The 11,921-nt window shown below is 26.1% G+C and overlaps 1 protein-coding gene across 1 annotated transcript; it reads left to right on the forward strand.

Annotated features, from left to right (window-relative positions):
• The first annotated feature begins 7,155 nt into the window (after positions 1–7,155).
• LOC128961531 (connector enhancer of kinase suppressor of ras 3-like) lies at positions 7,156–9,778 on the forward strand. Its single transcript, XM_054307779.1, has 2 exons — positions 7,156–8,780; positions 9,057–9,778. Exons 1-2 carry the CDS (start codon positions 7,394–7,396, stop codon positions 9,776–9,778), a joined length of 2,109 nt encoding a protein of 702 aa, XP_054163754.1. The 5' UTR covers positions 7,156–7,393.
• The last annotated feature ends 2,143 nt before the right edge of the window (positions 9,779–11,921 follow it).

Below are 11,921 nucleotides of genomic sequence, written 5' to 3' on the forward strand. Positions count from 1 at the left end.
TTATGGGATCCACATATCTAAAGCTATTGTAATACTATAATTTACATATAATAATATTGATATATATATACTACTAAAGGGTTAAGCAAGGTTTGGATTTTAGGGGGGGTAGACTGGGGTGAAATCTGCAAAATTCTTGGGGTATAGGGTGGGGTATAGACTTTTATTACATTTTTAAAAGGCAATTTTTTCAAAAATCCAAAATCAAATAGAAAATTCTCTAAAATTCCTTAAATTCYCGAATATTCCCATGTAAATTCCATAAAGTTCCCATAAGTTAGTCCATAAGTTAGTCCATAAGTCAAAATAATTAGATTCATATAAATATTAAAAACATAAAAACATTTACTAAAATAGTATTAAATAAAATTAAAATTTTTATAAATTTCAAAAAAAATTCGGCGCCGAGGGCGGGGGTCATTTCTTCTCGTTTTAAGCGACAATTTTTCCAATTTGGTCAAAAAGTCTGGTAAAATCCCAATTTCTTGATCTTAGGGGGTATTTTGGCCTTATCCCCTTCCCCCTTACTTAACCCTGGTACTACTACTATATAAAATGGGATATCTATATATAAAATAATTATAATTATTTAATAATTACCAATTTTGTAAAATTTTATTATATATATCATAGTTTAATATAATTAAATTAATTAATTTTTACTTTAATTATTACATGTAAAAACAATTTATTGTTACATAATAACTAATATCGAGAAAACAAAATTAACATGTGATCCAATAAATAGAAATTTCTTTTAGAAACTTTCTATAAATTCATCTATTATTTTATAAATTTCTCTTTTTTATCAACACTAGATTTATTGTTTATTAAATTTTAGGTAAAATTAAATGTTTATTATTTTCTAATTAAATTTTTTTTCATATCATTATAATCAATGATCCGTTACTATTTAATAATTATGAATGAATGAGTTAAAGTTGAAATCAAATAAAACAATATATTGAATAATAGCTGTTTTTCACATTTTTCAAAATAATTTTGATTTTAAAGTTATAAAAAAGATTTAATAAACTTATATTTGGAAACTATTATGTATTGGATATAATACACTATTATTACTAATATTTATATTATATGAAAATGGATGTCAAACAGAGTTTATTTTATTGGAGATAAATGTTAATTGCAATTATAAACTAATTATTTTTACTTTTATTAAAGTGTAACACTTCACACAAATGTTATTTCAAAATTTTTTGTAAATAAAATTTATGTATTTTATAATTAGTATGTTATGATAATTAATTTACTTTTATTTTATATTACATCCAGTATTGATAATTATTATAAAATATATTATTACTGAAAATTTACAATATTTATTATTATTACTCAATAACTTGTTTTCAAACGTCCCAAATCCTATAGTTTAAACTAATTTCACATACAATTAATATTTATTTAAAATAAATATATGTGAAATAAAATTTGCAAAATATTTCTATATTTTATCATTTGATTTTATGTTCATAACATTTTAATCACAATTACAATCAATTACTTTATAGAATTTTAACTTTTAATCAAAATTATATTAATAAATAAACTTAAATAAATTAAACAACATTATAATTAACAATTATATACTATATTTATATATTTTAGTAATTCTTACTAATCTTCTAAACTAATGTAAGATTTTATTACTAAAAAAAGTAAATAAATATTTTAAATTTGTATACATTGCAATAATTGCATAATATTTATATAAATAAATTATTTATAGTGTATAAAATATATAAAGCATTGAAATTTAAATTATGTAGAAATTTCTCTTATAAATGATAAATATCGATTTAATTTACTATATTTAGTTTAAGTATAGATAAATATTTACAAATACAAACAAAACAAAATATTTTTCATAATAACTTATAAAAATTAGTGTAAATTCAATTGGTATCGACTCTATACAGTACTATAGACTATTAGAGTAGTAGTAATCCCTTTACATGTTTTCCATTCATTATTCAAAAGTTTGTGTAATTTATTTAAGACTTTAAGCTCTTATATAACTCTTTTACTTATAATTTGAAATACATTTTCTAAAAATAACACAAAAATAGACTCAAATAATAATAAAAGTGTTGTAGTGTTGGAAAAGTCATTTTAAAGTAAAACTTGATTTACACTATTATTGTAATGAATTCACTACTTTTTAAATAAATTTTCTTTTGTATTATTTTTCAAAAATATTATTTTGGCTCAAGTTTTGAAAAATTCTCTATAAAAATAGTTTTTGTCAATTTTAGAGTTGTTTTAATAAAATGTCAGATAAAATACATTAGATATATAATAAATAAATAAATATAAGGAGTGTATGTGTTATATAATTTTTTTAATATGCAGAGCGTCCGGATGTTATCGTTAGTAATAAATTATTTATATTATAGTTATCGTGATTTAGTAGCACATTGTTGTTTAGATAATTAGTTTTGATTTCTATATTAAAATAAAATGTTAAATTATTATAAAATTCTAATAAAATGTTTTACAAACTTTCACATTTAAATTACAAACGCATTGCGAAATTTTTTAATTTTAGACAAAACGCTACTTTTCTTGCAGGGAATTCCCGGCTTTACTATTGTTATCAAACTCTTTATCATTACATTAATGTGTGGTCTATTGTGTGGTATTATAGTATAGTCTAAGTAATATAATTACAAACCGGATGTTTTGAATTTTTTCAATTATTTAAATTCCATATATTTATTGTATCTTATTATAGATAGTGTGACTTAACATTATTACTCTATTTTTTAAATTTATAAGTCTAAGATTAAAAATTGTATAATACTACATTTTGTTAAGTTTATACTTAAATAGTACAGTATTTATCTTTAAAGTTAATATTTTTGTAGTTATAAACGTGTTTATCAAACCAGTTATATAATAAACATAAAAATCTTAAATAAACAAACATTATATCCATTTTTCATTACAAGTCATCACTAAAGCTCTTCTAATTTGAAAAACATTTTTATTAATAAAAATTATTATTATTGCAACACTTTGTATAGATATACAATATAATGCAATTATTTTTGATTGCAAATATTAATACATTTAACCCAATAGATATTTTAAAATATATATACTGCTAAGCTTAAATATACATGAATTTGTTGTTTTTAACATCAGGGGTGGGATACAATATTGTAATACCTATGGCTTAATCTAACACAACAACAAATGATAAAGAAACTGAAAAAATTACTGAACTATACACTTAAATGTAATTTTTGCGGGACGTTAGCAATGGGAATAACAAACAGGTGTAGAATATGGATCTAAACTGAGAGCCGGAAACATGTATTTATTGAATAGTAAAAATTTTGCGCCAAAAATATATCCTTATTTTTTATATACCACAGGTATTAGTTTAATATATATACACATTGTGCAGTATATACTCAGTATACTATACTGTATAGTACACTATGTACTACACAAGTCATATAGTGTAACAAAATTGACTGCAAACAGTAAATAATGTTTGTGTATATCTCTGAGCATAGGTATACATCATATATATATGTGATGTGCCACCTGTGCCACTGATGCCAAACCTCTTGTCAAAATCAAAGATGTATATAAACTTATTTCTAAAACCAAACCCATCAAAATTATCATTTTTAGTCTACTGTATCAGTAAATGATGAAAAACCTGTATATAATTTCTGGTTTTTAATATACAATATTGTAATCTAATATATAATCACTTTTTTGTGTTCCCAGAAAATAATTTATAATTTTAACTTTCAATTTTACTGAATCTGTACATTAGGTATATTTTTAATAAATGAATATAAATCTATGCACTTGTCTTAAAATAAATGGGATTATCAAAGGTGAAGGCAGTCAACAACATAATAGTATCCAAAATTTGGTCATATTTTCACTAAAAATACCATTTGTTTTCTCTATTTATATTATATGTTTGACTTCTACCATAATGTGGTGGAAATAAAGCAAATAGTAATGTAAATTCAATTTTATTAATAATAAGCATTTGCACGCAATGAAAAACTTTATACAGGTATAAAGTATATACAACTTTTACTATTATATATACAGTATATATGCTGTATATTGAATGGCACACAACTGGATGGTGACCCCCACACCATCGTATATATATATATATATATATATATATATATATATTTCACTGTACATAATATGGGCCCATAACTTGTTTTATGTATGCCCTGTGCCCTCTCGACTGTGGCACTCAATAATAATATACAACACTTGCCATTACTATAAGGATTGTCTAAAGTAAGAAACTAATAATTTATTGAAAGTCTACAGATATTATAAAGTATATGATTTAATGGGTATTATTTTTAAAAACTACAACAAACTTTGTTATTGACCTCATCCTCACTCACTCACTCACTCTCTCATTGATTTGTGTCTTAATGGTTCACTCGTTCAGTCTCAACGAATGGTACCTAAACACCCCACCCATCCGTTGCCATAAGATATATATATAGAAAGATATATATATATATATAATGAATAAGTTACTAAATTCATATAAAATCATAAAATATAATGTTTGATACTGTAATGCAATGTACTAAAAGGCAAACTTTAATAACAATGTTAAAATTTAATACTGTATGATATTAATATCATAAATTAAAAACTAAGTATATACAGTGTATATATAGTGTATATATAAAGCATATATAATTTAGTATATTAGTAAACATTTTTTATAGAGAAATTGAGAATTTATAAAAGAAAAATAAAGAACTTAATAGAAATTATCAAAAACTGAGAACAATTTTAGGTCCAATAATTCACTAAATATACGATTAATTATTTATTTATATAATTTTTATAAGTGCACAAAAATTCTTGTATTTGTTCATAACATTTGGTTATATATTATGTATAGTATTATCACATTTGTATATAAAATATTTAACATTATTTAAATAAAATTCTGGCTCTCAATATAAACTATTGACCCCTATTTTTATACCATTTGCCAAATTCAATACACACTCTTTTCCCTTTCCCTTTCTCCCTTACTCTCTCTCTCTCTCTCTCTCTCTCTCTCTCTCTCTCTCTCTCTCTCTTTCATCTCCCCATCTCATCTCTCATTTATACTCTAAACACATATACAACTATTTGTGAGTAAAAATCTTATTTATAATTCACGTTATATACTGTACTGTAATACTGTATACTATATGGCAGACAATACGGTATATCTGCTAACAAAAAGCAGACACGACTTAAAGCCACGTCTTTGGGCGCCTTTAGGGGTTAACAATGGTTTGTACTAAACATATCGCCCGTATAAATGTAACTCCCGGTGACTCACAACTACAGTATTTGTAAAATGTTTTTAAAGGAAAGGATGACTTGACTGACAGCGCGCGCATACAGTGAGACCAGAGAGCCTGGGAACCAATTTTTGGTTCAGCCATATGATGACAAAAAGTATTGGTACTGTGAAAACACTCGGTCGGTATATAATTGGTATTTTATAGTATAGGGAAGAGTGAGGGTAAGGGTCCATCAATTGTAGGATACAGTCTACGATACAGTCAATGGTTGTACAATAAATGCACAGATACTGTAATGTCCAGTCGTAGTAAATGTGTTGCACAGATACAGTGCTACTTAAACACTGAAAAAAATGTTTATAAACCATTTATATATATTACAATAAATCTATACTATTACAGAAATTTCTATAAATATTGCATTTATATAATATAATAATTATAATATTCAGTGTATATATGATAGTATATACAGTATATACTATATACTATATACTGTATGATTCATATTTTGAGTTTCAAACTTCATGAATACTGCTTATACAGTAATTATATCAATGAATACACACCTTATTTATGACACCGACACTGAAAAACACCTGTACCCAGACATTAATTATAAGTCAATTTTCATTATTTGACATTATTTTACTATAATTTATTCATTCACAAACTTTACAAACTATTATTTTATTTATTTAAGTTTAATTCAATGAATTTTCATTTTAATTATTTAATGAAATGCATCGATAATTCTCACATAAAATTAATTATGTTTTCATTTGTTATCAAAAATATTGTGTAAATAAATCAAATGATTAAACAATAAATTAATAAATATTAATAAAAATGTTATTTCTTATGTTTGATTTTGTCTTATCATTGAATGATAACTGTATTATCAATGTTTTACTAACCTTTTAAGTGCTTTATCAATGTTTATTTATAACAATTAATCTAATTTATAAATACTGTATATTGTTTATTATCAATAGCTTGACAATAAAATATCACATTTTCTAGTATTATATAAATTATATTTATTCTTAACATATATTTTAATGAGGAGAGAGAGAGAGAGAGAGAGAGAGAGAGAGAGAGAGAGAGAGAGAGAGAGAGAGAGAGAGCTTAATATGCAATTTGATGAAAAAAGTTGAGTTGCAAATTGCAAATATATTTTAAGCTAAGATTGCTATAAAAAATAACATTTAAGTTCAGGGAGGGTGTGATGTGAGACTACTTTGCAACTAATATTCATAATATTAATAAATCTAATAATAAATAATAAACTTATAATGAGAACTACTTTTTTTTTGTTAATACATTATATCTTATGGTGTAATGTATGGCCAGAAAACAAGTTTATGAAACCCAATGTATTAATAGTGGACTGTTATGAAGGTTGTCGTGTATTGGTTCAACCATTATAGCTGACGGCTTCCGTTGTACACACAATGTATTGCTTTGGTGTATGGGCTCAACCTTAAGCCTCTCTCAATCAGAGATCCCCTGAATCTCTGAATAAGTAATACCTCTCTCCCTATCCCTTATTTGATCTCTACAAACACCAGTGCAAGTGAAAGACATTCATAGATAGTGTGAGAGCACTGGGAGTTTTACAGCCAGTCTATCCATAAGCTGACTGTTAGCTCAAGTGTTGAGTCCCTTTCCCACTATACTATCACTTGTAGTTTAGGCGACACTGATGTCTGTGCAGACATAGCAATACACTCTACAAGTGGTGCCATTTAATTGTCTTTTACAGTGTTGTCAAACATACAGTATTTTAATTTCAATAATAATATTATTATAATAACATTACTTTTTGATTACATTGATTGAAACGAAACAATGTTTGTCTTATTAGTGGAAATAACTTTATATTAATTTATTATTAAATATACGGCTAATTGTATTAAATGTGTTCAACAATATTGTTATAAAAAGTTATTTATTGTATATTATATGTGATATAAGTTATACAATGAGTTTGATTAGTAGCTGAAGTGTTTGACTATAATCTAAGTGATCATTGTTTGTGGTAATAGTTTGTATAATAAATGGCATACATTAATGTCGCCGAATGGACGGCCAATAATACGGCCGATTGGCTAAAGGGTTTGGACGACTGTATTGGACAACACATTGAATTTTTCTTGAATAACAACATCAATGGCTGCAAACTTTTGTTGCTTTCATGTGAAGACTTAAACAAATTGAATGTCAAGAAAGTGGGTCATCAGGAGCTCATCTTAGATGCCGTGGATCTTCTCAAACATTTACACTACAACTTCGGTTCGGAAACACTTCAGTCATTAGCCCTTAGACTCGGCTGTAAATCTCGCGGTCTTTATAATCAACTATTAAAGCGAAGTCAAGAGTTTATTAATAACAATAATAATGAAGACAACAATAATAAGGACAAAGATGACAGAGTGTCAACACAGACATTATCTGCCGTTTCCGATATATTGGCTTCTGTTAAGGCTTTCATCTCATGGATCGATAGATATCCATTTGAAGGCCAAGATCTTTACATACCGGTGCGCAAAACAATTTTAAGGTTAAGTATTGAGTTAGCGTCGACATCACAAAGAGACCAATTTGTGGAGAGACCTAATAATGTGATAATGAAAAGTTGCTTTACATTGGCTGAACTCTGTGACCATATAGTACAAGAACTAAACGACTCGTTGGCCATTCAACCGGCTGTACTCGACATCGTGACGGTCAAGAAGAAACCGGACGAAGAGTTGGGAATGCATATACATTCGTCATATTCTGGTATTCATATCGTCGGTGGCATTAAATTTCAATCGCCTTCACACCGATGCGGTCGTATTGAAGAGGGAGATGAGATCGTTCAGGTGAGCTATCAAACAGTAGTCGGATGGCAATTGCAAAAACTGGTCAATTCTATGAAAGAACATCCAACAGAAATTATATTAACTATTAAGAAGAGACCACGACATAGCAATTTATTGGGTCAGGTCATTGTCCTCAAGCCATATAAGATCCCAGCCCTCAAAGCTGGCTATCGATCCTCAAGAAGTCGTTTGAAAAATGCCGCCACCACCACAACAAGCTCTGATGGTGATGATGACGCTTTCCTTCCCAACGATGAAAATAATAAGTCAGCCTCGAAACCAGTCTATCAATTGTATCCACGAAAACCAAAACTCCCGGTGCGTCGTAGGGCTACAATTAGTGGCTCTTCATCTACTGCGAGTCAACCACCAATTCGTATCGAAGATTTGGTCAATAATATAGATAAAAGAGAAGCATTTAATAGAAGTATATCACATGAATCTCAATCACACATTAAAACTCTGAACACACGAAGTCGTGGTCTTTCAGTAACAACAGACGTTCCCTCACCTTCTGTGCCATTATTTTATGTATTTAAACAAAACACTGCAAACACTATTCATATAAATAATAATATTATTAATAATATTAGAAATAATAATATTTATAACAAAACTGTTGCCACTAATAATAAAATCAATAGCAATAGTAATACTAATTCATTAAATAAACAGCCGTTGGGATTGCATTCACCTAAATTGCCTTACGCTAAGGTACATCCCTTTCCTAATGAGGAACAATCAATTGTAATGATGAAGAATGAAAAGGAAACAACACCTAAAAAGATAATTTCATCCAAAGAATGTTCAGACGATTATTCTATGATTAAGCAAACAATTATCGATAATAAACCAGATTTAGTGCCTGTGATGGTTACGAATGACAATAATTATAAAGACATCTATACGGAGACTAAGCGATCGGGCGGTGAACAGCAAAAAATAGTTGACTCTTGCAATAACTCATCCATATCTTCAAATAGTAGTGTTCGTCCAACACAACCTCCCCGTCCACTACCAAGAACTTCCAAAACCATTAACAGACGGGACAATGTAATGCTAGGTTTTGTAGCTAAAATGGTCGAGTCTTATGATAATAGCTCCACTGTTCCTCCATTGCCGGCCACTCCACCTTCAAGACCAGCTGTTCCTAAACCCACTTCTAAATTTAGTAGTCATGATAAACACGATAAGCAAGAGGTTAACAATTGCTTTACAAAAGATGAAAAAACTTATGAATATGTTTTTAGACCAACAATGGCTATGATTAAGACGGGTATTGTCAACCCTTTGTATGAACGCGTGCCAAATGTCGGTGAAGGCTCTAAAGGTAAGGCAAGAATGCCTTTACCTAATGAAATAGATTTGCCTAAAGAAATGTCGAAACCAACGACACCGACGACACCAATAACTACACAAAATAGTGTCGAAAGTATTTTGGATCGAGAATACAATCGTTTATATGGAACTAAAAAACCAAATGAAAGACTGTCTCCTAAAGGAACAGACATTGGACTTCCAGATCAATCTTCAGTGACTTATATACCTAAGTCGGGGCCAAATGTTTTCTGGACTTGAATTGGTTAAAATTGTCGAAAATGGTGACTGAAAAATGTTAAATTGGGACTTATATTAAATGTTAACATATTATAAATTATCATACATAACAACTAATTTTTATCATTGTGTATTATATTTTCACAATTTATTTAACTGATCCTCTCTGATGTCTTATAAAGATATAAACTATATTTTCAAAATTATTATTTTGAAATTGTTTAAATAGTCATTAATTAATAAGAATCACGTAAAACACGAATATTAACAATTTTATTATTACCGTAATTTAATTTTTTTTATTGTAAACATTTGTGTTGAAGTACTGCCATTGATCTCTCGGTGCACAATAAAATGGTATTACCCGGGAATCAATTTCTCTACTGTATCTTAATTATTAGTTGATGTCTGAGTCTAACAATAGCAATCATGATTATTAGTTACATTGGGTATAATTGACTATATTTATCCATATTTTTGCTAATCAATAATTGTGAATTACCAAAATTGAGACTTAAAAAATGTATTAATTACATGTTATGAATACGGTATAAACATTCCCCACACAACTGTATTTGTAGACTATTTTTTCGTAATATAATTCATATGAATTAAATTACAATTGCAAAAGTTTTTTAAATTGTATAAAATTTTAGTATAAAACTATTTTTAGTAATGTTGCTATTATTAGTAGTATTAATAACATTGATAAAATAGTAGTGTATTTTATTAAAAAGTTTATTAAATATTTATCTCCATATCTTATCAGTTGATTAAATTTGTCGTTAAAGTAAAAAAGCTATTTAATATATATTTAATAGTTTATAAACAAAATATTGAACAATTTTTGATTTTTTTTGTGACTATAATTACATCCAAATGTATTACTCAAATAGTATCAGTGATTGTCTATTTATACAGTAGATTAAGTCAACTCACAATACTAAATATATAATTAGCATTGCATATCAATAAATATTGTATATCTGTATTGAATAGTTAATTTGAATTGACTGATTTATAATTTTTTCACAAAATATTAAGGTTTTAAATGATTTTTAAAATATTAAGAATATTTAGATGTAAATTTTTTGTACATTTATATGTTTATAAAATATATTTGCTATATATATATATATATATATAAATTAAAATATTGTATATTCTTACAGGTATAAAAAATTTTAATTATGTAACACTTAAATAATTATTAAAATTTACTATTATTCATTTCATTTTTATATTTATATTAATATATTTTTATTTTATATGAAGTTCAAATATATAAAAATTATTTAACTTCTCAATGTTTATATAACATTATTTAATATTTTTATATTTAAAGAAATAAAAACTTTTAAACTACTAAATTAAGTATTTTGTGAATTTATAAGTAATTTAATATAACAAATAAATGATAAACATTTTATAAGAGATTTTTTGTACATAAATGTATTATCAATATTAATAAAATGAAACTTAATTAAAGATTATTAATACTTATTCTATTAAATACTTGTACTAATCTTTACAGTATATTATATGATGTAATACTGTATAAGTACAGTAAGTCATATTATTTGTGTTGAAAAAAGTTGACTTAGTTTTATGGTTTGTATTTTTTCTAATAAGTTGATTGAAAAATATTCTGCTGGAAAAGTATATATTTGATACTTCTATGCTAATCAAATAAATGATGATAAAATAGTGACATTTATAATTTCGTATATTTCTAAATATGACTTTTGAGTCTTTAATGTACTAACAATTGAGTGCAAACATTGTATAAAATGAAAATGCATTTGAATTAAAGCTAAAATACTCATTTCATCATTTAATAGTAACTATAGTTTAATATAAAGATGTTATCGAAAATTATGCTATTTTTGAGTTATAAATAAATACTTATTTGTTAGAAATAATATATAATTAGTGCACATCTTTGTCTACAATGATAGCTTACTTTTCACGTGTCAAACATGTGAATACAAAAGTACTTTTAATGTTAAATAAATTAATATTTTTAATTACTTAATACATGTGTTGCTTTCATAAGTAAGAAAAGTGTTATTATTGTTAAAACGATAATTTCTCTTAAATTATTAATCAGTGATTAATAAAACTCGTAGTTTTAATAATAACAATCACTAAAATTAACAATAAT

This window comes from Oppia nitens, unplaced genomic scaffold (genome assembly GCF_028296485.1).
Source record: "Oppia nitens isolate AA-2021 unplaced genomic scaffold, nextdenovo-longstitch-racon4-pilon3 scaffold5_pilon_pilon_pilon, whole genome shotgun sequence".
In the NCBI taxonomy this organism is placed as follows: domain Eukaryota; kingdom Metazoa; phylum Arthropoda; class Arachnida; order Sarcoptiformes; family Oppiidae; genus Oppia; species Oppia nitens.

What these genes read in the sequence shown, in the direction of transcription:
- LOC128961531 (XM_054307779.1), top strand. Translation starts at nt 7,394, where the DNA reads ATGGCATACATTAATGTCGCCGAATGGACGGCCAATAATACGGCCGAT. An exon ending in TCATATAAATAATAATATTA is followed by an intron (nt 8,781 to 9,056) that starts TTAATAATATTA and finishes ATAATAAACCAG; the next exon opens with ATTTAGTGCCTGTGATGGTT.